The 27394-nt window shown below is 40.0% G+C and overlaps 1 protein-coding gene across 1 annotated transcript in view; it reads left to right on the plus strand.

The window, feature by feature from the left end:
• LOC148368927 (protein bicaudal D homolog 2-like) overlaps positions 1 to 27394 on the plus strand; it is a 55487-nt gene that overhangs the window by 19844 nt on the left and 8249 nt on the right. Inside the window, exons 2-9 of the mRNA XM_088330846.1 lie at positions 10173 to 10385; positions 22402 to 22554; positions 23074 to 23288; positions 23365 to 23596; positions 23802 to 24059; positions 24133 to 24336; positions 24416 to 24964; positions 25504 to 25655. Of these exons, the coding sequence (XP_088186972.1) occupies positions 10173 to 10385; positions 22402 to 22554; positions 23074 to 23288; positions 23365 to 23596; positions 23802 to 24059; positions 24133 to 24336; positions 24416 to 24964; positions 25504 to 25655 (1976 nt within the window). The remainder of the gene's footprint in view (positions 1 to 10172; positions 10386 to 22401; positions 22555 to 23073; positions 23289 to 23364; positions 23597 to 23801; positions 24060 to 24132; positions 24337 to 24415; positions 24965 to 25503; positions 25656 to 27394) is intronic.

The raw sequence follows: 27394 nt of genomic DNA on the forward strand, positions 1-27394 counted from the left end.
TGGAGGAGCCGGGAATCGAATCTGCGACTTCTTAACAAATGGCAGTAAATATAAAAAAAAATGCTTAGAAAAATAACATGACATTTATTATACCAAATGGTATAGGCCTATACCAAGTACATACGGACTGTAATGCCAAAGATAGCTTTCATAAGAAATATATTCAAGTACTTAAAAATTATGTCAACACTGTTCAACTGTAAATTTGCTGTGAAAATGTTGTATTTATTTCAACAAAGAATGCATACCAAGTACAAGAAAAGTGCATAAAGTTTGTGGTGTCAAAGAAAAATCTTCCAGAAACAAAATATTCAAGTTCCTTATGTAAACATCGTATAACACCACTTGCAGCAAACTGATCCAAAGTTGTTTGACGAGGTCCCCTGCCTGACTGTACTACCGCACCGGGGTGCTTGGCTTTCAAGTGATACATCAGGGAAGAAATGCTGCGATGGTAATTAAATATATTTCTGCAAAGCATACATATCACTTTCGCCTTGTCAAGACTCCCATCGGGCAATGTTTTAAAGCGAAAGGGTCCGCCTAAACGTGTTTTCTTTCTCTTTTCCATCGCAAACATGCTAGGGCAGGTTAGCCTGAGGAAAAGAAGGTTACTCTTCTTCGTTTGTTGGAAGAACGCGGCTTGACACTTGGGGGCGTGCGCAGGGCGGATTTTTAATCGTTACGTTAATATATTTTTAATGTATATATATATATATATATATATATATATATATATATATTCTAATTATGAGCCGCAGCTGGCGCCACACAGGCGGGGCCAATTGGGCGCCATGGCAACCGTGACAATAAATTTATATATATATATATATATATATATATATATATATATATATATATATATATATATATATATATATTGGCCCCGCCTGTGTGGCGCCAGCGGCGGCTCATAAACAGATTGGCTTTCCGTCTTTTTAAGCTCAGTGTGCTCTCTCTTACTTTGTCAGTCCGTCAACGAACCTCTGCCCCGCAAGACGTAGGTTCTGACTCGGTCCTTTTTTCCTGTCTGTATTTCCAGTCCAGTATTACCCGTTTATTTTTGTCCTGTTAAATATCGATTTACAGTTTTGCTCCTGTCTATTTTTGTCCTGTTCATTATTCTCTCCAGTTTTCATTCCCGTCTAGTTTGTTCTGTTTATTTTCGATATCCTGTTTCATTATCTATCCTGTCTGCCCGTCCTGTCCGGTATCGACTCCATCTGTCCGATATCAACTTGGGCACTTGATCTCGTCGGTCTCTGGCTTCCTGTCTTTCTACGCCAGACCGCTGCCTAACGTGCATGACTCCCCATTTCCCGTGAAATAAAAGGCTTGTGTGAGAATGTCACGCGTTTGGGTCCTGTTCCTGTTTTATCTATATATATATATATAATATATATATAATATTTGATGAGTTCAAAGGAGCATACGTGCCTCATAGTTTTCACCAATGCTTGTTTGTTCGAATTAAAAATTGGCAAAGAAGCTTTCACTCAAGCACCGGTGAGAGAAAACTCAAACCATCTATGAAGTCATTTCTGCAAACGGTCACAGAAGACTAAATTCTAAAGCAATTCTTAGTTTCTCGATTATTCATTCAGGCATTAACATTTGTGTTGAAATGGCATCTACTAATCAGTAACTCTGTAAAATGAGTTAACTCCTGCCGGCACACAATGGCACGTGACATTGTGTGCTTTGGTCACAGGAGCATGCTAAAAGAATAGTGTTGTTGTGTGCACAGTACAGTTGCCTCGTCAGTTTGTCTCAAGAATAAAACAATTCTCAAGAAGCCTTCCAACCAGGAATTGCCAAACTTTTTGACCCTTATCAGGTTCTAAGATTTGGCAGAGGAGCCAAGCCACAAGGGAAAATAAGCATTTTGATTGATTTGATTTCAACACTCTGCTGATACAGTCTCTATCTGATACTTTTCATCAAATTGATTTTGAAACAATAAGATTTAAAGAAAAAAATAATGCATGTCTTTTTTTAAGCACTAAATTTAATGAAATGCTTTGAAAAACATAAAACGCTAGAGGGAAAGCGCAACCGTTGCCCAGGGGGGTTTGAGTGCATCGCATCTGATTTTCGTAGCCAAACACATTGTTACTGTTTTTTTGTACAAATAAAATGTACAGTTTTTCCCATGGAATTTTGTGAGACCCCTGTTGGGGGACAGTCTAGAGGGGGCTTAGAGCTTCCCCGGGTGCGTGGCAGGGGCATGTGTACTTTAGTTCTGAAAAGCAATGATACAGAAAACAAGACACACCCACAAGGCTTGATAAACGCAGCAGATCAATGCAAATAAATCTGCTCATCATCTAATTACACTAAAAATAACTACTTGTTTCAATGCTGTACTATTTTAAGATATCATATCGGCGGGTAAACGGACCAAATCACTGATATCAAGTCAAGTCAAGTCATTTTTATTTGTATAGCCCTTAATAGAATAATCTCAAAGGGCTGCACAGGTTATTGCACAGACTATTATTTCATACTATAATTACACCATCCCCTGATCTGGAAACAACATGAGGGCAAGGAAAAACTCAAAAACCTCAACATGAGGAAAATGAAGAAACCTTGAGAATGAAATGAAATGAAATGATCTGTATTTATATAGCGTTTTTCAAGTCAATGACATCCCAAAGCGCTTTACAATGTGCTTCACATTTCCCAATAGCGGCCGTGCAACCATGTAAGGTGCTAACCTGCTTATTGGGGGTATCAGTGTCTTACCCAAGGACACTTCGACATGTAACACGGAGGAGCCGGGATTCGAACTGCGATCTCTTGATCCCAAGACGAGCGCTCCATCTCCTGAGCTACTGCCGCCCCGCACATGTGGTATCCCCCTTTCAGGATGTGGTATCCCCCTTTCAGGATTACCAAGCAAAGGATGTTGCAATTACAAATAATACAGATATATTGTCCCCAAAAAGAATAGGTTATTCATATGCTTTAGAGTAGAAGTGTGTTTTAAGCTTAGATATGAATTTTAAACGTAATTTAATACTCATATCGGTAATTCAGTAAATTACAGTTGTAAATATCAGTACTGCTGCTTTTGTGTTGCTGCTATGATAGGATACCAGTTCCTCTTTGATGGTTTCCAGGAGGTTATTTCATACTTGTCAACCTCAGGCAATTTCTTCCCTTGAAATTTCCTTATTAAGTGATAGTAAACCTTACAAACACAACATGGCACTTATTTATTCGCAGCAAGGCAGACTGTTGAAAAAAATAGTGTTTTTTTTTTCTCATACAAAAATTGTTACAAAAACAAAAATGGAATCAGTCTCTACTGTATATTGGCATTTAGGAACAGGGCCTGATCCAGATTCTTCTGTCTGGGATAGACAATGCACAATGATCTGGAACCAATAATATAATTAAAATTAGTCCAAATAAGGATTTTCCTTCGTTGGCTCCTTCTTCTATTGGTCCTTTGTATTGCAATCTTTTTCTAGCCCCGTTCCTGTGCTGAATGCCACCTCCACCCTTTGCTCAGCAAAAGAAAAAAAAAGCGGCAGCGACAGAAACACAAACAAACTAATTATCCAATCATCCAATTAACAAAAAGTGGGTAGGAAACGCTGAGTTCACTGTATATTGACAGTGACAGTGCACATATACACGCCGGCGATTGAGATCATTCAACTCCCTCTAACCCAGCACCCCGGCCCCCTCAGCGAGCACAGGAGCGGTCAGACAAAAACATGTAAATTAACCAATAAACCAATTAACCGAATAGCGACTGAACACAAAAAAAAAGCGTGCAAGCAAGCACACAAGGTTAGATACGAACATTTTTTTGGGAATGTCAAAAAATATCCGGACATTGCTGTAAGTTCGATTTTGTATTGTGCACCTTTTTCCGAGTACAGGACATTGCTGTAGTGCTTCTTTCCGCCGCTACCGGCGTGTGGCGCTGTGAGGGGTCACCCAGCATCCACCCCGAAGAAGAAATCTGCTTCCTCTTCCTAGTTCGTGTGCAAACATACTTTACTGTATCTCCAGCGCGCTAAGAACTTTGACATTTTTATTGTTTCATATGTCGTGCATCCATTCAATATGGTTGGTGTAAAGTGTAAAGAAGGGGCGAGACAGTTTTTTTTTTTTCAAATGAAAGTGGAACAAGAAAGCTTGATGCGGTTGAGAAAATTACTTTGATTCGGTCACTTTTCTATCACGGAGGACGAAGTCGCCTAACTCTTGAAGCTCATCTTCCAAAAGTAAGTTAAACGTAACTTTATTTATCTTTATAGAGTATATTATTTGATTAAATGATTATTTTGAGTACAAAACAATACAGGTCACATATACAAGCCTTAAACATACTTATATAAACCTATAAACATACAAAATATAGCACTAAAGCAACTTACGAACAAATTCAACTTACGAACGATAGTCTTATTCGTAAGTAGGGCAGCGTCTGTACTTAAAAGCATTATTATATTTTTTAATAATACAAGTTTACGAAACCATGGCGGGGACACAGTATACCCTAGCGGCCCACCAGAGTTTTTAGATGGCATGGGAAACACTGTCATTGTATGTAATATATATGCAGTTATAAAATTCAGATAAAATGCAGGCATGACATTTTATTTTGAATGTTTGTTTGTTTGTTTGTTTTTTACGGAGGAGTTGCACAACTTGCCTAAAGCTTTAGGAACCCTGTTTTTAGTAGTAATCTTTTCATTTTATGTTTTTACCACTTCATTCAGCAGGCCAGATTAAATAGTCCAAGGGCCATACTATGCCTGCTGTAACCATATGACCCATAAAAACAGTACTGCATTGTAAAGATGGGATAGTCTTGAGTTTATTTAAGAATTGCAACACGTCTTGGAGCCGTGTAACGGACTGCTCAGTGGCCCGTGAATGAATACATAGACACAGGAAGAAGGAGGGAGGAGGATGCCATTCCTGTTTATCATAGCAAAGTCTTCCTCCACGTGAGCTGAGATTCACGAGGCAGGAGATTCCATTCACAGTGCGCGTCAGATTTTCCTCTTCCTGCAGCACTGTTCTTCCGCGACAGTGTCCTCATACTTTCTTAAAAGAAAAAATAGACACAGAGACTGATCTTCTAACATACTTTTATAAAGTATTATTTCACACTATCCACATCCTTTAATGACAGAATTTTTTTTTTGCGAGATACCTAACGCCTATTTTTGATTCTTCTTTAGGCAACTGGATGTCAAAATTGAGCCCGACTCGATTGACAATGGAATTTGTGACCTAAATGTTCACATCCTTGTCCTTTTACCACCACCTTAAGAGCAATAACATGCATATATTTAACTTCTAATACTGTATAGACACAAACATATATAGTACATATATATCCTGATTTAGGAAAATAATCAAGCTTATTTTCCCTTCTTAATTGTCGAAAACAAAACAATGATTCAGGACAATGATTTAGGACAGGTGTCCAGAACTTATGGCTCACAAGCCATATATGGCTCTTTTCAGTACATATGGCTCGGAGACAAAGTACATGACTTGCAAATTGTTTCCAAATTGTTTCAAACTTAAATGACCAGAGCCTACAGAAATGCACGCTCAGTCAAACCAACGTTAAAGCGCAAGGTGGTACTGTCCAGTATACATAAAGTACATTTTTGTCAAGTCAAGTCTAATTTATTTGTATAGCCCTTAATCACAAAAAATGTCTCATAGGACTGCACCGGATTGCAATTACACCATTGCCTGATCTTAAACCAACATGTGGGCAAGGAAAAACTCAAAACCTCAGCGTGAGGAATAAAAGAAACCTTGAAGGGGCCTCACAAGTGGTAATCCCCCTTCCATGATGATTACCAGGGTGGAATAGATTTAGCCTTGGGTAACAGTACACAAACATAGTAAACATCAATAAAAGAGAACAATAGGTAACATGTTGAAATTTGTCCGGAAAGTGCATTACAAAAACGACGGCTCAAGTCTGTAACATAGTCCAAAAAGTCCATAACAGCAATGACGCAGCATCCCATCTCCGATGGCTGGTCGATGCTTCAGGTCAAACGCTGGTCCGCTGACTCATTTCAAATCGTCCTTCTCCTTCGTATCACTACCGACAGTTTACAGTTAAGGTGTCTGACCAAAAAAGACAGTTTTGGATATACATTACTAAAGAATCCTTTATAGGGAAGCTTATCTAAGAAGACACCATATGATAAAAATCCTCATGCCAAACTGTAAAAACGCTAAAACACAAGAAAGGCACCCAGAGCAATATGATTGGGTGAGCGGTAGGGATGGGTGGAGTTATGCAAAGAGCACAAGAACCCCCTGCTGTCTCTCGCCGTGCGCCGTCTGTGCCGAAAGTAAACACGTTCGAATCCTTGTCTGCACAATTTTTTTCAAGTTTTTCCAAAATGCTTGCACATTGTTTTTAAACCATTATTTATGAAAAAAATGAAGGTCAAAATGAGCCTCGACGATCATAAGTAATTGCGGGAGGTAGACAAGTTTATAGTGGTATATTTATTTACATTTGGGACTCAAGCACAGGCATTTATCTTATTTCATAAATTTCATCATATCATCAAATGTCCCACAGTGAAATAAAATGTTCTCAAGAATAAGGTTTTTGTCTGGAGAGCGGGTTTTTAGTGGTTTTGTTAAATGTGGTCACAAAACATTTGGTGTGTTTTTTTTCCCAGAATTAAATCAAAATATTTAGCTTTTATGGCTCTTTGAGTCGAAAAGGTTCCCTGATTTAGGATTCAGTACCGGTATCATCCCTCGCGTAACAGAAAGCTTTTGGGGCAAAGAGCGCGAAGACGGGCTGCAGCAGACGTACTCCACGGTTACCAGATGATGAATGTGCTGTATATGAGTCAGATCAGGAGGCTTCTCCTGCTACTGGTATCCATGGAAACTGATGCTTCAGTTTCCCAAGAGAAACCTTAGAAAGTGGTGCCCCGACAACCAAGGTTGTGAACCGACTTAAGGTTACCCATACAGGTGCATTAAAAAACAATGGATCTCTAACGACAGGCACTTTTAGCTCCTGTCCTAGCGTGTTATAAAACAAAAGGCATTGTTTAGTCTGATAAAGGATTAGCCCATTAATGTACAAGCAACCCTTGGATTGCTGAGCAAACAAAAGATGGTTGGCAGATTTAATTTACAATGCTTTGCAGACCATAGCAACATCTCTATCTTTGTTTTTTTCTTCTAAATTTCTCTTACAGCACATTCCAATATTGTGACCAACAAAAACATCTTTTGATTTTTACAGTGGATTTCATATAAACACAATGCATAGAATGACTATATAGGTTTCTCTAGAAATAGTTTGCGTGATACTGGAAAATGATATTGGGGCCGATGCCAACCCTTTTTAATATATTGGTACTTACAACCGGTTCCAATACAAGTATTGGTGTCCTTCTAGTATTGGGGTGGGCACACTATGGCCCGTGGGCCACATGCAGCCTGCTTTTTCATCCGGCCAGCCCAAAAAAATAACAATAATACGTATAAATTGGTTAAAAAAAGAAGAAATTTTACATTATATTTGTGTTTCTGGCTAGTATATGTATCAATGACTACTCATGTGCAATGGAACACCCCGAGTTAAGTTTTTTTCTATTCTGAATTTCTTCTTCTGAGTTTCTCAAAACATAGTAATGTTAATGTCGCTAGGGAACATTTCACTTATCCGCCCACCCCCAAATGACAAATTGCTTTTGATCCTACATAGGTGTTAGTGGAATATGTCATGCAATCCGGATTCCAGGCTATATAGTGTAATAATGACTAAAAACCTATTTTGATTAGCTACACGGGAGATTAATAATCCATGCTCTCATGCACAATGTAAAACTGCAGCATATGGCGGTCTTACAATTAATATTAAAATGCGGATGCAGTTGCAGCCCACCCTGAGATTAGAGGCTTGATGGCGTGTGTCCCAAAATTGCAGTCCTTAAATCCGTGCTTGGATATTTGGATTAGAGGCATCAGTTTGCAGGTTTTTGTTGTGGGGTGCAAATGACTCAAAGGACTGACCTTTGATGGTGCTGTTTGTACTCTGTCATTTCCTGTAAAAATGTGTTTTATTTTTCTAAGGATGGTGATTAGAAGTCAAAACACTGGACGAGCTATCATAAGTATTGTCCTTTTTTTTCACTAATCCATGTTTTTGCTTTAAATATGTCAACGTGCTATACTAAGAATGCCTAAGTGCAGTGATATCCAAACTGTCCTGGTTGATATGGTCTTGTTTTGATAAAATTTAGATTGGTTAGGAAGACCAGTTAAGGAGGAAATCTCTTTCTCTCAATAGCCTGCTCAGACTAATCCATTATCTTCATTTGTGGAGGAAGGTTGTTTTTGCCAGCGTTAGTTTGTCTGTCTGTGAATAGGATTAAACAAAAACCACATGACTCAGTATTTTGGAGCGTATTTCCGCTAATAGTTTTATTGCCTTTGGTGCACACAAAACCAGTTTTACTTATCAAATTGCCTACTTTCATTATTTTACGAAATGTCTACACTGCTGTATAGTTTTCTTTCAATGGTCTGCATTTATATAGAGATTTTCAAGTCAATGAAAACCTCCCAAAGCGCTTTACAATGTGCTTCACACTTACCCATTCACTCACACGCCAATAGGGAGTCAGCCATGTTATAAGGTCATGAGATTGAACCTTCCTGTGTGGAGCATTAGGGATTCAGTGTCTTTAAAAACGATATTAGACTATAAAATGCCCCATGAATACCTTAATCATTCATGTATAATGCCCACTTTTTACCTAAAAATGTAGGTGCATGTTATACATGAGGTTTTACGGTAGTATTTTACTGTAATTGTGAGTGATTGATCATTTTGAAAGTATCGCTGACCACAATAGCATAATATTGGTTGCAACGGGAACCGAATCCAGGTCTCGGTGATAAGAGTGACGAATTCTAACCACTAGATCACCAGTGATAGATATGACGTATGAAAAGGCATTCAATTTAATCTCTTCATCACACTACTTTTTATTCACATTACCTGAAAAATGTTAGAGAATGGGAAAAAAACAAAGTCGTCCTGAAAGATATAAATACATCTGCAACTGATGAAAAATGAAAGACATTAAATAAATAGATTGCAAATTTTATGTTGGTGTTGTGTTCATAGTTTATGTTGTCGGTGAAATATTAATCATGGCCACACTTATTCAACGTTAGTCACTTACAATGCTTAGTTTAAGATGAAAAAAATGCTAAATTTTATTATAAAAATTAATTAAAAAATGCAAATAAATACGGTCAATCAACTTGACTTGATGAAAATACCCACTTTTTGGGACAGAATTCAGAAAGGCTTACATTTTAATTTTAAACTAAGTTGATCTGGCAGCCACCATGCACGTGCAGGTCTGCATTCCTAGACGAGGGCACCATGTATCTGCAGGCAAGGTCAGATTAACCCTGCAGGTGATTGTAGATTATGAAATGCACTTGACTGTGAAACACGATGGCAATCTGAATTTGCTTGTGGAATGCGGATGGTAACATACTGGAGTATTTCGTTTAACCTAATGAAAGGGAATTGCCTAACCTAGATTTTACCATCAGCAATTTCAATTTCCACTTTCTAACAGGCAAGACCTCTATCAAAATAATTCCCTACTTTATTGCTGGCTATACCCAAATTTCCTGTCAAATTTGTGTGTTGTTTTACTATTGTTTCTGGGCTCACAAGGAAGTATGAAATCCGGGCAGAATGTAGACTTCTTTTCATATGTGCCCTATTTAGTTACTTAATCTATATAAAATTCAAATAGCCACTGACCTTTCTCAACTCTGTTATGATCTCCCTCCTACCGTATTAAGAGTATTAGAATGCAGGCCTCTCACGATCGCCCACTCGACCCATTGCTCTACTTTTCCTCTCGGTTCAGTCACTGCAGTGCACGTGCTGAGCTGAGGATTTGGGGGGATGGGGTGGAATTTATGAAGCAGCCCAGATGGAGCTAAACTGATTATTTTTCCAGGGTGATGCGAGCCCCAGTCCACTGCTAAGCCTCACCGATAAACCTGATAATGAATATCCAAAGAGTCCTGTTTAGTTTGAATAACTGTCTTGTTTTAAAACAATGTTTTTTTTATATATGTAGTAACTTAGATTTTCTTATCCTCAGGCATTTGGACAGGCCTACTCCAACCACCGGAAAGTGGCAGCTGATGGGGAGAGCCGTGAAGAGTCTCTTATCCAGGAGTCGGCCTGTAAGGAGGCCTACTACGAGCAGAGGGTCCTTGAACTCCAGAATGAGCTACGCCAAACTCGCAATATTCTTACCAACACTCAGTCTGAGAATGAGCGCCTCAGCACAATATCCCAAGAGATAAGAGAGGTAAGAAATTAGCTAAAATTACCTTACTCTGCAAGAAATTTTAACTCATTAGGGTGGAAGTGTATTTTGCTCTGCCTATTGAATACAGCCACCATAAAATTGTGTATTTTTACCTTACTGGGTTATTCACTGACATAGACAAACATTTACATTTTAACACTTTTTAAAAATCTCCCGCTAATCGTACATCTTAGATGGAAACATTGAACCAAGGGGATGACTGTTTGCATTAAATAGCATTGCCAGTCCATTGTAATTTACCAAGTAAAGTAAAACTACAGGGATTAAGAATTCTGTTTTTCTTAGTCCTAACTGGATTTAGGACCACTTCGCTAGAAATTAACTGAGGGTGTGGCAGGGACTACAACAAAAAACAAACTGCAGAAGCAAAAACTTGGTAGCTGCTGGGGCTGTTGTTTGACTGGCAGAAGATTTAAATCATTTCTTTGCATGCTTTGAAGTTGGCAGACCCCAGGAGTTTGCAACAACGTTTTCACAAGTAGTGGGAATATTAATCGACTAACCCAACCCTCTTAATTTGAATCGTCGCACTGGGACCTTAATTGGATAATTGTACTTGTTTGCATCGCTTTACAAGATGGAAATATCCATCCATCCATTATCTGCACCGCTTATCCCCAGTAGGGTCGTGGGGGTGCTGGAGCCCATTCAAGCTATCTTCGGGCAGTTGGCAGGGGACACCCTGAACTGGTTGCCAGTCAGTCGCACGGCACACAGAGACAGACAACTCACATTCACACCTAGGGACAACTCAAACCGGCCAATTAACCTGACATGCATGTGTTTGAAATGTGGGAGGGAACCAGAGTGCCCGGAGGACACAAGCACGGGGAAAACTCCACACAGGAAGGTTCGATCTCATAACCTCAAAACTGTGTCGCACACGCGCTAACCACTGCGCTGCCGTGCTGCCCAAGATGGGAATAAAAAAATCAAATGTATTTGTAGAGCCCGTTTTACTCAATGGATTGCATCTCAAACTGCTGTACAAAAACATGTAGTGTACAATAAGACAAAATTATCTGCTCCTTTATCCCCACCTAAGGCAATATTCTGTTGACGACACTACCATAGTTGGCCTCATCTCTGAAGCGGATGAGGCAGTGAGGCAGTGTAGAGGGAGGCAGGGGAGACACTGGTAACATGGTGTTCAATTAACAGACAAACGTTACAGGAACTATCAGGCTGAGAGATATTTTATATATATATATATATATATATATATATATATATATATATATATATATATATATCCTTTACAGTAATCAATGACAGTAAAGACAATTTTATTCAATTCATTTTGCAATGCTACAGAGTGTAACCCATATTTGATGGCTAAAAAGAAATTTGGGATTCCGACCACAGGCCAAGAAATTTTAGAAGTGAAATAGAAGTCTGTCTGTCTCCTGGTCATTTGGTGCAACTTTTAAGCATATTGAACTAAAACATCGGGGCAGCACGGCGGCACAGTGGTTAGCGCGTGTGCGGCACAGTTCTAAGGTCTTTGGAACCTCCTGTGGGTTCAAATCCAGCTACCGGACTTCCTGTGCGGAGTTTGTATGTTCTCCCCGGGCACTCCGGTTTCCTCCCACATTCCAAAGACATGCATTTCAGGTGGATTGGCCGGTCCAAATTGTCCCTAGGTGTGAATGAGCGAACGAGTTGTCTGTTCCTGTGCGCCCTGCGATTGGCTGGCAACCAGTTCAGGGTGTCCCTTGCCCACTGCCCGATGATTGCCGGGATGGGCTCCAGCACCCCCGCGGCCCTACTGAGGATAAGCGGTGCAGCTAATGAGATATGAGATGAGAACTAAAACATCTAGTTTTTTAACACACTCATATATGATCTACAACAGTGGTCAGCAATTAATGCGCCACGGACGGTAACGAACCGTGAGGAAAAAATGTTCCCTTTTTTTTTATATACTGTGGTAGCGTGAGTAAAGATAGGATGACGATGACATGAATTTTAATGCCTTTTCCTATTAAATCGTCACCGCAAGTGTTCTAATGATCACTCAGTGGATTTCTGCTTATTATTATTATTGTTGTCAATGTTATCATCACGAATGCTATTATTGGGCTACGTCGCGAAAATATTGACATTAAACCGGTCTGGCAGCACGGCGGCTGAGTGGTTAGCGTGTCCGCGGCACAGTTCTAAGATCATGCCATCAAATCCAGCCACCAGCCGTTCCATGTGGAGTTTGCATGTTCTCCCCAAGCTTGCATGGGTTTCCCTCAGGCACTCCGGTTTCCTCCCATATTCCAAAAACATGCATGTCAGGTTAATTGGCCGATCCAAATTGTCCCTAGGTGCGAATGAGCGAGTGAGTTGTCTGTCCCTATGTGCCCTGTGACTGTCTGGCAACCAGTTCACTGCCCGGAGTCAGTTGGGATGGCTACAGCACCACCGCAACCCTACTGAAGAAGCGGTGGAGATAATGGACTAATGGATAAACCGGTCCGTGGTACAGAAAAGGTTGCGGATCACTGAGCTAAAATACCTAACACATTCTAGTCGTGTCATCTTCCCAAACACTATTAATGCATATCTTCATTGTCTATGTCCTACTTTGGACAATGTTTGACCCCGTTATCACCTCCATCAATCACACTCACAATTGACCTGATTCGGAGACAAAAGAGCCGTACAGAGGCTGAGTGTGCCCTGCGTGTCTTGGGTCGTGTGATATTCGATGGAGCTAATGATGAGGAAGGAGACAATTAAACTTGAAGAGCTTTAGAGAGTCCTCCTGTTTGAAGCACAGGGAATTTGAAGAGGAAGCATAAGGAGTAAGAAGAGAATGTCACCAGACTGCACTTTGCTTATCACCTTGAGTATTTTGTTTGTTTTGTTGTGTGGCAGGTCGATTGGCCAGTCAAAATTGTCCCTGAGAAGGAATTTGTGAATGGTTGTCTGACTAAATGTGCTTTGTGATTGGTTGGCAACCAATCCCAGGTGTCTTCTACCCACTGCCCTAAGTCACCTGTGATTGGCTCTCTGTGAACTTAGTAAGGATAAGTGCTGTACTAATTTGAGTATAATGCACACTTGTATATACGTGCAACCCTAATTCGGTATAAAATTATGTTGAACTTTTTTCGCAATATAAATACCCAATTGAGTAGTTGTTGATACCGTTACAAAGTACCAATACAGGTATAATGAGAAATTTCCTCTTCACCCTAAAGAATGGCTATGAGGATAAGTGTTTAAACAATGAAAGAACGGATATTTTAAAGCATTACCATTTTTATCCTTGAATAACACACAATGTTTCTCTTTTTGTTAGCTAAAAAAAAGCATTGTAAGTAATAAACGTTGAATATTTGTGACACGTCTTTTGTTACTAAATGATCTGAAATGAACAAGACTGCATAAATATGTATATTTTAAAATTATATAATAATTATAATTTTTATAATTCTGTGTCAACAGAGGTTACATTAACCAACAGTTTTTCATCAATGACAATTTTTTTTAAGAGTTGATGGGGTAATTTTAAGCTTGTCTGTTATTTTGAAGGGTTGAAAATTGGACCGTAAAGCACAGCAGCAATATCTGTTTGTCTCTGTAAGTATAGCAGAACCTTAATGTGTCATGATTATTGATGTGAATCACCTGTGCCCGCTCATTTGGCGCCAACCGCCGCGGGTTCTGATTGGCTCCCTATCACTGTTTGGACCCAGTCATGTCAGTGCCCTGTTGTCAGTCCGTCTGCGAACCTCAGTCTATACTACGCAAGCCTTTCTCGACCCTGACTCCCACCTGTCCCGTTTTTGCTCCCATCTGTCCCTGGCTACGACCTGTTTTGATCCTGACCACGTCTGCTCTCCCGTCCCGGCTTACGACCTCTTTTTGTCCCCAACTACGTCTACTCTCCCGTTCTGGCTTACGACTCGTTTCCGACCCCGACCACGCCTTGCTCTCCCAGTCCCGGCTACTGACACCGCCATCGCTCGCTACGGAAGATCCACTTCCGTGTTCGGATAACAATCCGAGTACGAGAGCGACTTGCTTCCCACGTCCAGCGAACATCGGATCGTGGGCGCAGCCCTTCCTCTGTCCTTCAATAAAACTTGTGGTAAACGCTACGCAATTGGGTCCCGTTTCCGTTCTGGTCCTGACATAATGTTAAGTGTACTATATTACAATGTAGGATGGTCGCAGAGGAGTAAAGGAAAAAAACAGTATAGCGACAAAGGTTAAACTGCTGTTTTTGGCGAATCCCACTTGAGACAGATGTCAACAATGTTTATTTCTGAGATTAGTGAGATACTTAAAAATTGCATGTCTCTCACCACGTCTTAAGTTCTGAAAATCTCAGAATCCCTCTTTTTAATTGGGTCAACTGGTGCTGAGCACCGACTTCATGTTGCTGTATGATGACTGTCAATATAGATGTACTTCACCCAATTTTCTTCATTGAGCCTGCTGTAAAATGTATTTGTGGTTATTAGGATCACCATTTTTACATATTATTTCACAAAACAAGCCGGCAAATATCTCAATTACCGTAAGTGAAGGTGGGTTTGTGTGTGTTACGGGTGGGGCTTGGGGGCAGCTTAAGAATATCTTTAAGAAGGGCTCTCTGAGATGAGCTCGGACGGCAGAGTAAGCAGGTCATTAATTTTAAGAGGGGCTATACTATTTTATTTTCTATGTTTATCTTGTTTTCAGTATTACAATAAATGCTAGCCATCCAAATATAGCATGTTTGTGATATATTCTAAGCATTTGAAAGCATGAACGGAAATATTTTCTGTTAATTTCATAAAAAAATATTTTTGGTTTTACCAGATATTCCAGTTTACTCTCACATTCTGAAAAATGAATTTTAGATTAACTCTAGTCTAATTTGTCCTTTTGTGTGCTTGGGATTGGCTTTCAACTTCAGGGTGTACCCATCCTAGCACCCAAAGACAACTGGCGTAGGCTCAATCTGCCAAACCCCTTAAACTTCCCTAAGATAAATGGAAAAATACTGTCTAAATATAAGCTGTTTTGATGAATGGGTTGATAGACACTGTACACTTGCAAATGACTAGCATTTACACAGTATAAGTAGACCATCTAATTCAGGGATGTCAAACTCAATTGCACAAGGGGCCAAAATTCAAAACACACTTAAGGTTGCGGGCCAACCAGGATAAACATTTATTGAACACACTTAAACTGAATGTTTTTGGAACATAAATATGAATAAAAACAGACAAGAATATTAAATTTAAACCTTAAATCACTTATACAGTATTTATTATTTTGCTCTAAATAAAAATATCTTGTTAAATTATACAACTTAGAACTTAACTTAAGTTGTTTAACATTAAAATAACATTGAAATTCCTTTGCTCCTATGTCAATGTATATATTAAAAAAAAACTTAAATATCCCAAAAGATTTTGCTCTCCTTAATATATCTCCTGTCAAAAGTAGAAATATGAAAATGCTACACAAATTATTTTGTAAAAACGTCACAACATTCTGAGAACAGGGAGCCTGATGTGCTTACCTTTGGCGCAGACGGAGTAGGGCGAGAGATGGGAGGGAGTGCTTACACTTTTTGCATAGCTCCACCCATCCCTCCCACTCACCCAATCAAATAACTTTAAGTTATTTTCCGGTGTTCTGGCGTATTTACAATTTGTTCCGTGGATTCATCAAAAAGTATCTGAACACTGAACACAGATTATATAGTGAGCTTTTATATAAAGGATTCTTTAGCGTTGTACAGCCAAAACGAGTTTTTTTTGTGTGACACCTTGACTGTAAATTGTAGTGAAAACGTTCCCTATTTATTCTGAAAGGTACTGCTTTGTAATTTCAGCTTTGGTTTTGCTTTGCGTGTATCCGAACAGGATCAACGGCTCAAGTTTTGAACGAGATGGAGAAAATTTGCATGCAATCAAATTTGTCTCTAAGCCATAGGTACTCATAGAAAGAGCCAAATCTGGCTCGCGAGCCGTAGGTTCCCGACCCCTGCTGTATAGTATATTATACGTCATATATGAAGGAATAGGTACTGTGACTAAAACGTCAGAATATGATGTCCAGGGATGAGACGGCGTTGTTCATATCGACGGGCCATTAATAACAATAATGTAAAATGGTCTTGCGGGCCGGATATGATTACACGGCGGGCCGGACGTGGCCCTGCGGCCGGGAGTTTGACACATGTGATCTAATTGATGCACTTATCCATAGACTTGCTAATTCCAATTGGTTTAATTCAGCTTTTTGAATCAGAAAATGGCTCCATGCCCCCATCAATTGTGGATAATGACCCATCTAATGGTGCTTCTGCGAGTGCCTGGCAGATTTTGTGTGGCAAGCAAAGGGAGGCAGCATGGGTGCCCATGTTGGCATTGTGACTATAATTGAAAGAAGCTTTTGTTTATTCCATTTTGAATTGGCACAGAAAATGAACCGGGATTTAAATGGGTGTTACAGGAAGCGATTAAAAAAACGAAAGAAACCTCACATTTTCTTGGATAGGAAACAGGCTTATTGAGAGTAAAATTGATCTGATGGTAAACAGCCTTCCTTACCTGCAGCAGAATTTGACTGAATAATTCAAATCATTGGAGAAAACAGCTGCAAATGGGCTTTTCGTATTTCCTCAACAGTAAAAGCTTTCAAGGCACTAGCAGAGCTTGAAAATATTTGCATATTGCGCATATCCCAGCTAAATCTCACAGGCTGTCTCTGATGCCAATTATCCAAATGTATGGCCCTATAGAAACACCCTTTTCACACAACACACTTTTAATTGCTGCTTTCTAATTAACATGATTTATCTGTCACAAAGAGATGTGCTTTGATAGGAATGACATATTTAAACTCATTTGTATGTCCTCAGTGTTACATGACGCCTGTGATTACTCACATTACATTGTGCACGCAGAATAGGGATTTATGTTGCTATGTGTTACTGAAAATGCTGTTAGGAGTAATTGCCTTATTCCCTGCATATCCTAGAATTCATTTGGTATAGGCCTTCAATGTTTTCTTGCTGTGTTAGCTTCACTTTTTATTGTGGATTTTTCACATGTTTTCTGTTTTAAGACTTTATCAATCGCTACGATGCAAAGGTCAGCCAAGTATCAAACACGATTGATTACAGAAGTATTAGAAATTAGGCTAGATTTGGAGACAAAGTAGAATGGTTTGATTTACAGAACAGATGCACATGGATGGATTTCCCCCTGTATCCTCGTTTGAGGTTGATTCTGCTCAGGTCAGAGCCGAACGGTAAAACGAGCCATCTTTTTTTCTGTCTGTAGTTCTCTAGCATATTGGAAATTTAACAGGATTCCTTGACATATTTAGGCTCTTGGAGTCGTCAGCCTTTGCAATATTTTAAAATCATTAAGTCAAGACCACTCACACTGGGCCTTTTGGGAACACGAGAGGCTTGATTCTAAAGACATTCGATTTTTTTTTCTTGTTTAATCTTAAGCATTGCCCCAGCGCAAGGTCGATCACTTTTTCCTCCATACGCAAAAATAATTTTACACAGAGTCCCATAGCTTAGTAAAGTCCTATCTGTCATTTGCATTTAAATTCCTTAACGTCACCTTTGTGGATTATGACAGCTTAACTATTTCAAACACTCCAAATATTGTGTGGTGGTAGTTTAGTTGGTTACAGTTGCCAGAAAAACTGAATCCAACCCATCATGATAATACATTCATGGGCTATTAGTCCGGGGAAGCAAACAAGAAATATTACAAAAGAGGCAACTCCAAAACTCAAAGCATTACTGAATTTGTCAGTCACGTTTAAAAAAAACAACCTTACTGTTTTATAACAACTCGATAATAACAGCTTTGCCATTACCCCCTAAATGATGTCTTTTTTTTAGGACACAACCAAAGTGACTGTTGTAAATGTCTGTGCTGGATCAATTGATTCAAATATAGTCACACCATATTCACTATCGTGTGACACATTCAGTTCAGTAATGGGAGCAGGTTTACCACCTATGTCCAAATGGCCTAAAAGCTGTAATGGCATACTTTCACTCTAGCTATCTATCAGCGGTCTGCAGTCAAATTGTCAGTCTATGATCGGTTGGAGATCTTTGTATTAAGTGTTTGCCTGAATGTGAACAACAACTTCTTCCATCCGCACTGTCAACTGATTAAATACTGACTGTAGAATGGCATGTTGGATTCTCTGGTGTCAAGAAAATAGCCTTTAAATCCTAATCTACATTTGGCATAATCCTGATACGCTTCCACTGTGACTGAGCTATTTCCTCTTGAAATTTTAACTGTTGCAGCTTAAAGACATTGGGAAATAACTCCAAGCTTTGGGGTGATTTAAGCAGGATCAGCCATACTGTTTAAGCTTTCATTGATGCACTTGACAGCTATGTGGGTCCACAGACGTTTTTGAGCCGGGTCCTTTAATAGCCTTTCCTCGTAATGTGCTTTTGTGACATTTTTCCACACTCTCTGCCCTAGAAAATACAAATAGTATCAAAATGGCTTGTTTTATCATGCATACATATCTACAGTACTCTGGATCTTTTTTCAAACATGGCTGCCTCAGTGGATTCTTGCAAAAAATGCTCACCCAGGCTGAATGTTAGTGGCACATTTGTCGGTTAGTGTGTGGCTACTGAGCAGCTGCCCAGAGTCCAGACGTCGTCTGGTAGGTTGGGGGATGGAGCCAATTCTTTTTTTGTCATCCTTCAAATGGCAGTCAATCACACCTAGCTATCTAATCAGCTACACACATTTTCTCACCTCCCCAGGAGAATATTAGTGTCCCCTTGCCTGTTTCGTTTACAGTGCTTTGCTTTCGGTCCAAATGACAGTCTGTCGGGCAGCTGTACAATCTGTCCCATGCACCCCCCGTTTGAGAAAGAGTGATTGTCTCACAAAGGTTACGGAGATGAAAGGTCAGAACTCATTCTGTGTTATAGGAAGCAGAGGGCTTTTAATCATGTTTGGTTGTGGCCTGTATTTAGTTCAAATACGGAATGAAGACTCTCCAGCTGATTCTTGAATTTTGACACAGTAAATACTTAAGCAAGCAGCTGGGACAAATCTTAAGAAGTTTAGATTCTGTGAATTAGTCTTAAAAGGAAACGTCTCTTGTTGTACTTGCTGACCTTTTTGCTGTTCAGATGGACATTAAAGTAAATACCGTTTCTGATTAAAGTGAGAATATAGTTAATTTGTAGGTATTACTTCAAATGGATAAGGGAATGTCTTTGTTCTGTTTGTGCATATTAGACCATGTTTACACGTCGATAACAATCTCATTAACGTCAAAATTCTATTTTCTGATATATTCATAACTACCTGCTATATTTAAATAGACAGTTTTGTCTGGAGCTGCCAAAAAATTAAAATCCTCATTTAAGCTTTGTAATGAACACACCACATGCTGTATAAATCTATGTTATCTATATTAGCCTTTTATAAAAATGATGCAGTGCATCCTGTGGAGAATAATGACTACTATTTCGTAGGATACCGGATCAAGTTCAAATGCATTCCAATTTTAATGAATTAGTGTATGTTTTGAATGATTGATGACGTTTAATTGTGCACAGGACCTAAAAAACCCCAGCATCAACCACTAATTAACAAAAAGGATCAACAAAATATTTGCATGAAACAAAAAACTGTTGAACAATACAATAATATTATACATGTGCCTAGACATATTCAAAACCAAAACCACAAAACAAAACTTTACCTTTCAAAGGAAAATTACTAGACAAGGAAATTAAATTTCAAACTAATACAGCACAAGATGCCCAAGAAAAAACAACTTTTTAAAACATTTCATACAAAGGTTGTTGTTTTTTTTCCCAAAAGATTGCTTTTGGGAAAGCAAAGAAGTGTTCTGCTGGTTCGAGAGCGTTCTCCATCCGGGCACCAGTGCTGTGGAATGCTCTTCCCCCTACGATCCGATCTGCAACCTCAGTGGAAATGTTTAAATCTAAGCTTAAAACTCACTTCTACTCCATAGCATATGAATAACCTACTCTTCTCGTCGGCTGAAAAATAGTCTGTGTAATATAGTGTAATAATCTGTGAAGCCCTTTGAGACTCTTCATGATTTAGGGCTATACAAATAAAAATGACTTGACTTGACTTATGAAGTGTTTCCGTAGTGCGGTGGTTAGCACATTCCCCATAAAACGTAGAGGACCATGGTTCAATACTTGGCTTAGAGAGGGACGGGCCCCAGCAGGAAATGGTGCCCCCACGACCCTAATGGTTAAGAGGCAAGAAGTGGCTAGCTAACTCTTATGATAGCCTCTATCTAAATATTTCCATGGCTAGGTGGTTAGCGCACAGCCCCACTGTGCGAAGGTCCAGGGTTTAATTCCACTACCGCGGTTTCCCCGTGCAGAGTTTGCCTGTTCTCCCCTTGCCTGCGGGCACTTCGATTTCCTCTTGCAGGTCCAAATTGTCCCTAGGTGTGAATGAGTGACTAAGTTATATGTCCCTGTGTACCTTTTATCAATACTGTTAGCAGGACATTTTTTGAGGTATAGGTGCTAACATATTGCTACTACTGACGTTTATCAATAAACATTGGGTTGATAGCAGGGAATGTTTCAAGGAATTTGTAACAAATATCATGTCTTTACTACTAAAAAAAAGTTCAAAATCATGAGTTCTGCTTTATACATACTATGTCTCTAGAGGTATATCAGTGATGATATTATTCTTTTGTTTTTGCTTTACTTTGTTTTAAAAGGATAGTGGGATGTTCAGATGTGTTCTAGGGATGGGCAGGGCACCTGTATGATGCGGCAGGGGTAAACCAGTGAAAGCTGTCGGTCCCTGTTGTTGAATAGAAGAGTGTGTTGTGTCATCCTGACTCTAGTGACATGGCCGCTTTCTTGTGTCCCATTTCATCTGGAGGGACGAAAGCATGACCAACTTGGGTGCCAAAGTGCTTACCTTGTTTGGGTGTTTTGGGGCATTTGGGTTGGCCATGGTCCAAACATTTTTGCGTGTGTTTTTTGCTACTTTTCATTTTTTTTAAATTTTCTTTGTTTTTGTATGTGTTTGTCATGCTGTCGGTCACCCCTCTCGAGGGTAGATAGATAGATAGAAAGTTTGCTTCGAAGCCATGTTAGTAAAATTGTTTTTTTGGAGTTTGACTGAAGAAAACAATGATGTTGAAACCAATGGAGGAAACTTATCAGGGCTTCCTGCCAGCATTAGTTTTACAATAACTGTAAATCAGACAGTCAGCCCACCAACTATGATTTGGTACAACGATCTTGCATGCTCTGCCTATAGCGTCACGGTGGTGGCCAACTGGCAAAGGGATCATTAAGCTAATTATACCTCCATTAGGTTGTCTTTGCCAACTTTGCTGAGAAAAGTCCCACGTGTTTCCCTCCCAGGTCAGGCGATGACACTATCGCTGACACTATCTGTGTGAGCATATGCCCTTTACTTCTTCTTTCTCACATCACCTGATCTCAAGATCATTTTTGCTATTATGCTGTTTATCAATGCAATGCAGCCATCAAAAAATAGAGGGTGTCTTATTATCATGAATATTTGAGGATTTTTCTTTAAAGAATCAAGGTGGCTCAGTAGGCCCGATGGTATACTTACAGATTCAAATATGTCTGTAAAGTTGGGGGAAGGGCTTTCCCTTTTTATAATTAATGAAGGCTCTTCTACATTGCGCTATGGTGTAGATTCTCAAGCATGCTATGTTTAAAGTTGGTCATCAAGCAGGCTTTTGTGTATTTTTGAACATCACTCCCGGATGACACCTGGGATCTAATGTCTTGATCAAGCTCACGCAGCAAGCACATGCCAACGACCAGATGGAGATTTGGATTTAGTTAGTAAGACAGTCTGACACATAGTTACACTAAAGTAGTTGACATTGAAAGAAGTTGAAATTTCCTTCAATGTTAAGAAATAAATTAAAAAGGTGACCACTGACAATCCTTCTTTTCTTCTGTGTCTGTCGGGACAATGCTCTAATGCAACAGAGCAGCCAGATGGTGGAGCTCCAGAGGAATCAGTTGCGTGATGACGTCAAGGAGTACAAGTTTAGGGAGGCTCGTTTGCTGCAGGACTACACCGAGCTGGAGGAGGAAAACATCTCGTTGCAGAAGCAGGTCTCGGGGCTCAAGCAGAGTCAGGTGAGGTTCGGGAGAAACCGAAAAGAAGCAAGAGATTGCTTAACTCTGAAACACAGACAGCGAGATTTTTTTTATACTTCCTTTATTATTTTCTAACTTGCCCAAATTTCATGGTTGTCCTTCAGTGTGCTTTAAATCATGTGTAGAACTATCGTAATGCCCTCAAACTGAAGGAGGACCTTATTAGGCCAAGTAGATTGCAGCCCTGGTGATCCAAACATGGATGTGAGACGTGAGGCTTTGAAGAAAATCTTTTGGGTTCATATTCTAGTCAATCAAGTGCCCTATCAATACTGCTACTTACAAGGTAGAAAATCAAAGGCCATTTTTTGGTCAATCTACTTTTTCATCTTTACCGCTTTGCTAGTAATTGTAATTTAAAAACATAAATAACCAAACCTACCAATTCCAACACGAAAATCTAATTACGATATATTTTTTGTCAAGTTTATGTCACTAAAATTCAGTTCCTACTAGAGAATACTTCATCGGAGCATCTGCTTTTATTGCATCCCTTAGGTTGAGTTTGAGGGTTTGAAACATGAAATCCGTCGTCTGGAGGAGGATATGCAGTTCCTCAACAGCCAACTGGAGGATGCCATCCGCTTAAAAGAGATTGCTGTGAGGCAGTTGGGTGAGGCTCTGGAGACCATCAAAACAGAGCGTGAGATGAAAGCCTCTCTGAGGAAAGAGCTGTCCCATTACATGAACATCGGAGATACACTCTACAACAGGTAGGTAACCAACAGTTCGTGGATCTTCAAATACCTTTTGAATGTTCTCACAGCACCCTCACTCCTCTCCTTAAAGTCCTATTAGCATCTCCCTGGATGGTCTGAAATTCTCTGATGATGCCACCACTGAACCCAACAATGACGACGCTCTTCATGGTTTTGAGAATGGTTTCAACAAGCTCCTCATCGATGACAATCGCATCACCAAGGAGGAAGAGCTTTTCCACCCGGCACCCAGTCTTGTGAATGACTTATTGAGTGAACTGAACATCTCTGAGATCCAGAAGCTAAAGCAGCAGCTCATTCAGGTTTGTGTTCTGATACATCACGTTTGGAATTGAAGGCATCATAACACAAGCTAAGAGATGAACACTAAATGGGCTACAAGGTCATTTCCTGTATAGTTTACATTTGTACATAGATTTTAGTACTTAGTTTGTCTTCAACCTAATGTCAGCTGTGTTTTTCAGTGGTCGATATCTCTAACTTTTGACTTGGTCATTTCCCTCTCAGATTGAGCGCGAGAAGGTGAACCTGCTGTCCACTCTGCAGGACTCCCAGAAACAACTTGAACAAGCCAACGGTGCCCTCTCGGAACACCAAGAGAAGGTGAACCGTCTGACAGAGAACTTAAATGCCATCCGCAAGCTTCAAGCCAGCAAAGAGCGCCAGTCTGCCCTGGATAATGAGAAGGAGCGTGACAGCAATGAAGATGGAGACTATTATGAGGTGGATATTAACGGGCCAGAGATCCTGGAGTGCAAATACAAGGTGAGATGATAATTTGGATAGAGTAGGAACAGCAACCTCTGAAAAAGGTTTACTCATTGTGTTTTTGCTTTAGGTTGCTGTTTCAGAAGCTGGGGAGCTGAGGGAAGAACTCAAGACCTTAAAGGCTGAATACCAGGCGTGTAAGTCCCAGTATGAAGATGACCGCACACGGCTGGAGAATGATGTCACTACACTCGGGGAAAAGCTGTCCAATCTCGAGAAAACAAGAGGTTTCGAGAAAGACGAGAAGGCTAAGTTAGAGAAGGAGCTTCGCAAGGTAAATTCACTATTATACTACATCCTACTAGGAAGTCAACATCCACTCAATTTACACACTTCATTTCTGTCCCTTTCAGCTGAGTGATGTGGCCGGTGAATCTCAGGGCAGTCTGAGTGTGGCTCAGGATGAACTGGTCACATTTAGTGAAGAACTGGCCACCCTCTACAACCATGTGTGCATGTGTAACAACGAGACCCCCAACCGTGTGATGCTCGACTTTTATAAGGAGGGAAAGGGTGGACGGAGCAGCCCCGAAGGCCGTGGCCGCCGTTCCCCCATCTTGCTCACCAAGGGCCTCTTCCCAGAGCCTGCCAAGACCGAGCTCAATGATGGCGCTTCTTCTCCAGCCTCCTCCCTGCCTTCCCCTGTGTCAGACCACCGCCGTGAGCCCATGAATATCTACAACCTGGTGGCCATCATAAGGGACCAGATCAAGCACTTGCAGCTGGCCGTGGACCGCACCACAGAACTGTCACGCCAAAGGGTGGCCTCTCTGGAGCTTGGCACTGTGGCCGACAAGGACAAAGAGGCCTGCATGGAGGAGATCCTCAAGCTGAAATCCCTCCTCAGCACGAAGAGGGAACAGATTGCTACCCTGAGGACTGTTCTGAAGGCCAACAAGCAGGTTGGTTTGTCTTTGTCACAGTTTGACCAATGTGGATGTCTTTGGCACACAATTTACTATGCCATACAGCTCAGCTTGTCATGGAGTACAAAAATGAAAACTGAATAGAATAGAATAGAACGGAAATTTTTTTATTGTCATTGTATCAGTTTGTGAAACATTGTATGCAATGACATTAGACATGGCACTCCAGGGTTTAAACAAGTAATGAAGACTTTGAGGAGAAAAAGGACAAAAGACAGGAGGTCTTTCTTGGCTTCTCAGCTGCTGAGCAAATGTGGATGCCATGGTTAACATAGGAAGGACAGCAGTGCTGTGGTGTCAGCTGCATAAATAAATAAAGCCAAATGGTATACACAGTTGTTGAACCTTCAAAGTTTAAAACATGACCCCCGTTTTCAACACTGTCTGAAAATAAAAACAAGCTTTGTCACCAAGCTATGCATATTGCAGAAATAAATACTTCTATAGTTCAAGTTAAATAGTTGTACTTGTTTCTCAATTTCCCTCTTATTGTCTGATCTTTTTACTGCTTGTAGACTGCTGAAGTTGCTCTTGCCAACCTGAAGAGCAAGTACGAAAATGAGAAGGCTTTGGTGACAGAGACTATGATGAAACAGAGGAATGAGCTAAAAACCCTGAAAGAGGATGCGGCTACCTTTTCTTCCCTCCGAGCTATGTTCGCCACACGGTAAGATACTTGTCAGAAATGTCCCACCACTCGGACTTTTGTGTAGTCTGTTGTCAGTGTTTGGATTTTCAAAAATTAAGATGTGCCTTCTTAATGGGCCACAGGGTGCTGGGGCCATGCCAGCTTGCAGTGGATAGGGGCTACCCGGGACTCGTTGCCAGACAATATCAGTACTAGAACCAACATAAAGTAAAAAAAATCTGTTGATCCCAAACAGCGGGGATATTCACACGGGTAAAATGTGATGGGTCTTCTTTATGATTTCTATCCGTCTGGATTACATCTCGACTCCTTGAAAAAAATGTCTTTTTTTTTCCATTGGTTTATTTTTGTATATTTTTTTAAGTTATTTTCTCAGGGGTAGTTGATTTGTTAAGATTATGTATTTGATCACAACTCCTTTTAAACCCCTTTTCAGACTAATACGTCAAACATTTTCCTTTCATCTTAAACTAAGAGGGAGAAAAAAATGACATTTTTAGGCCAAGTATGCTTCATGAACAGATTTGATGGTGAATAATGGAACCATGCAAATTTCAGATGTGCACAATGTTAAATCAAATATGCAAAAATAATTCCCAAGTTGATGGGGGGAAAAACTTTTTCTAATCACTGCTCATGTCTTTAACTTTGGCATCTCAGACAGCATTTTTAGTGTTCTGTTCTCATTTTATATGTCATGTCATGTTTATTTGTATAGCCCTTTATCACAAAACGTCTCAATGGGCTGCACAGACCGCCATAACAGCATTCCCTGATCTGAAACCTACAATGGGGTAAGGAAAAACTCCAAAACCTCATCTTGAGGGAATTGAAGAAGACTCGAGAAGGGGCTGGAAAAATGGATTGGTTTCTCATTGCTTCAATCGTACTTCTCAGATAGGATGCATTGTGCAAGATATACAGTAATATGACCTCTAAGCCTTTTAGTGTTACCTGTGGCGTTCCACAGGGCTTAGTACTTCGTCCCCTCCTTTTCAGTATTTATGCCAAGGGCCATAGGTGAGAGAGAAAAGGACTGCCGCTATCCACATATATAATATTCATTTAGTATGGTTATACGTTGTCCAGAAACGGTTTTTAAGGTTATTTTATTCAACAAAACACAACAACAGTTATCCTTCTAGTCAACTACACCCATTATGGACTTCCGGATCTCGTTAGTTTGTTGACTTCTGTGGGTGTCTGTGTTCGTGTGTAAATCACTGAAAACTGTTACTATTGAACTTTCAGTCGCTTTACTGAAACTAAGGAAGGTGTTGGAATCCAATGGGGTTCACTGTCGCGACTTGCTGGTAATTGTGGTAAATAGTAAAGATGTGTGTGAAAGCATTTGTGGGCAAGCCCTACAGTTCTGGTACAGCTAGGCACAAGGAAACCCAAACAAAAGTACAATACATAAATAAATTGATACATTAATGACTGCCAAAAAACAATAGAATGGGCCTTTTAAACATATCAAAATCCCGTCAGTCTTTTATTCCATATTTTCACACAACCCACCCACAATTTTACCTCATAAATGTTACTTCCCCAGACATGTTCATTGAGTTTTCTGAAAACGCCTTTCCTTTTGATAAGTTTAAAATTTAGAAGACAATCGTAATAAGGAGAGAAGACTTGATTGAATTAGTAAGGAAAACGGGAGGGGATTGTATAAAAACCCCTTACGATGGCAAATTCCAAATATGTTTTAAAAGCCATCTTCTGTTCTGTTTCCTTTTGTAAAATCTTCTAGG

Source organism: Urocampus carinirostris, chromosome 3 (assembly GCF_059441175.1).
Source record: "Urocampus carinirostris isolate Australia breed hairy pipefish chromosome 3, RoL_Ucar_1.0, whole genome shotgun sequence".
NCBI classification, from domain to species: Eukaryota; Metazoa; Chordata; class Actinopteri; order Syngnathiformes; family Syngnathidae; genus Urocampus; species Urocampus carinirostris.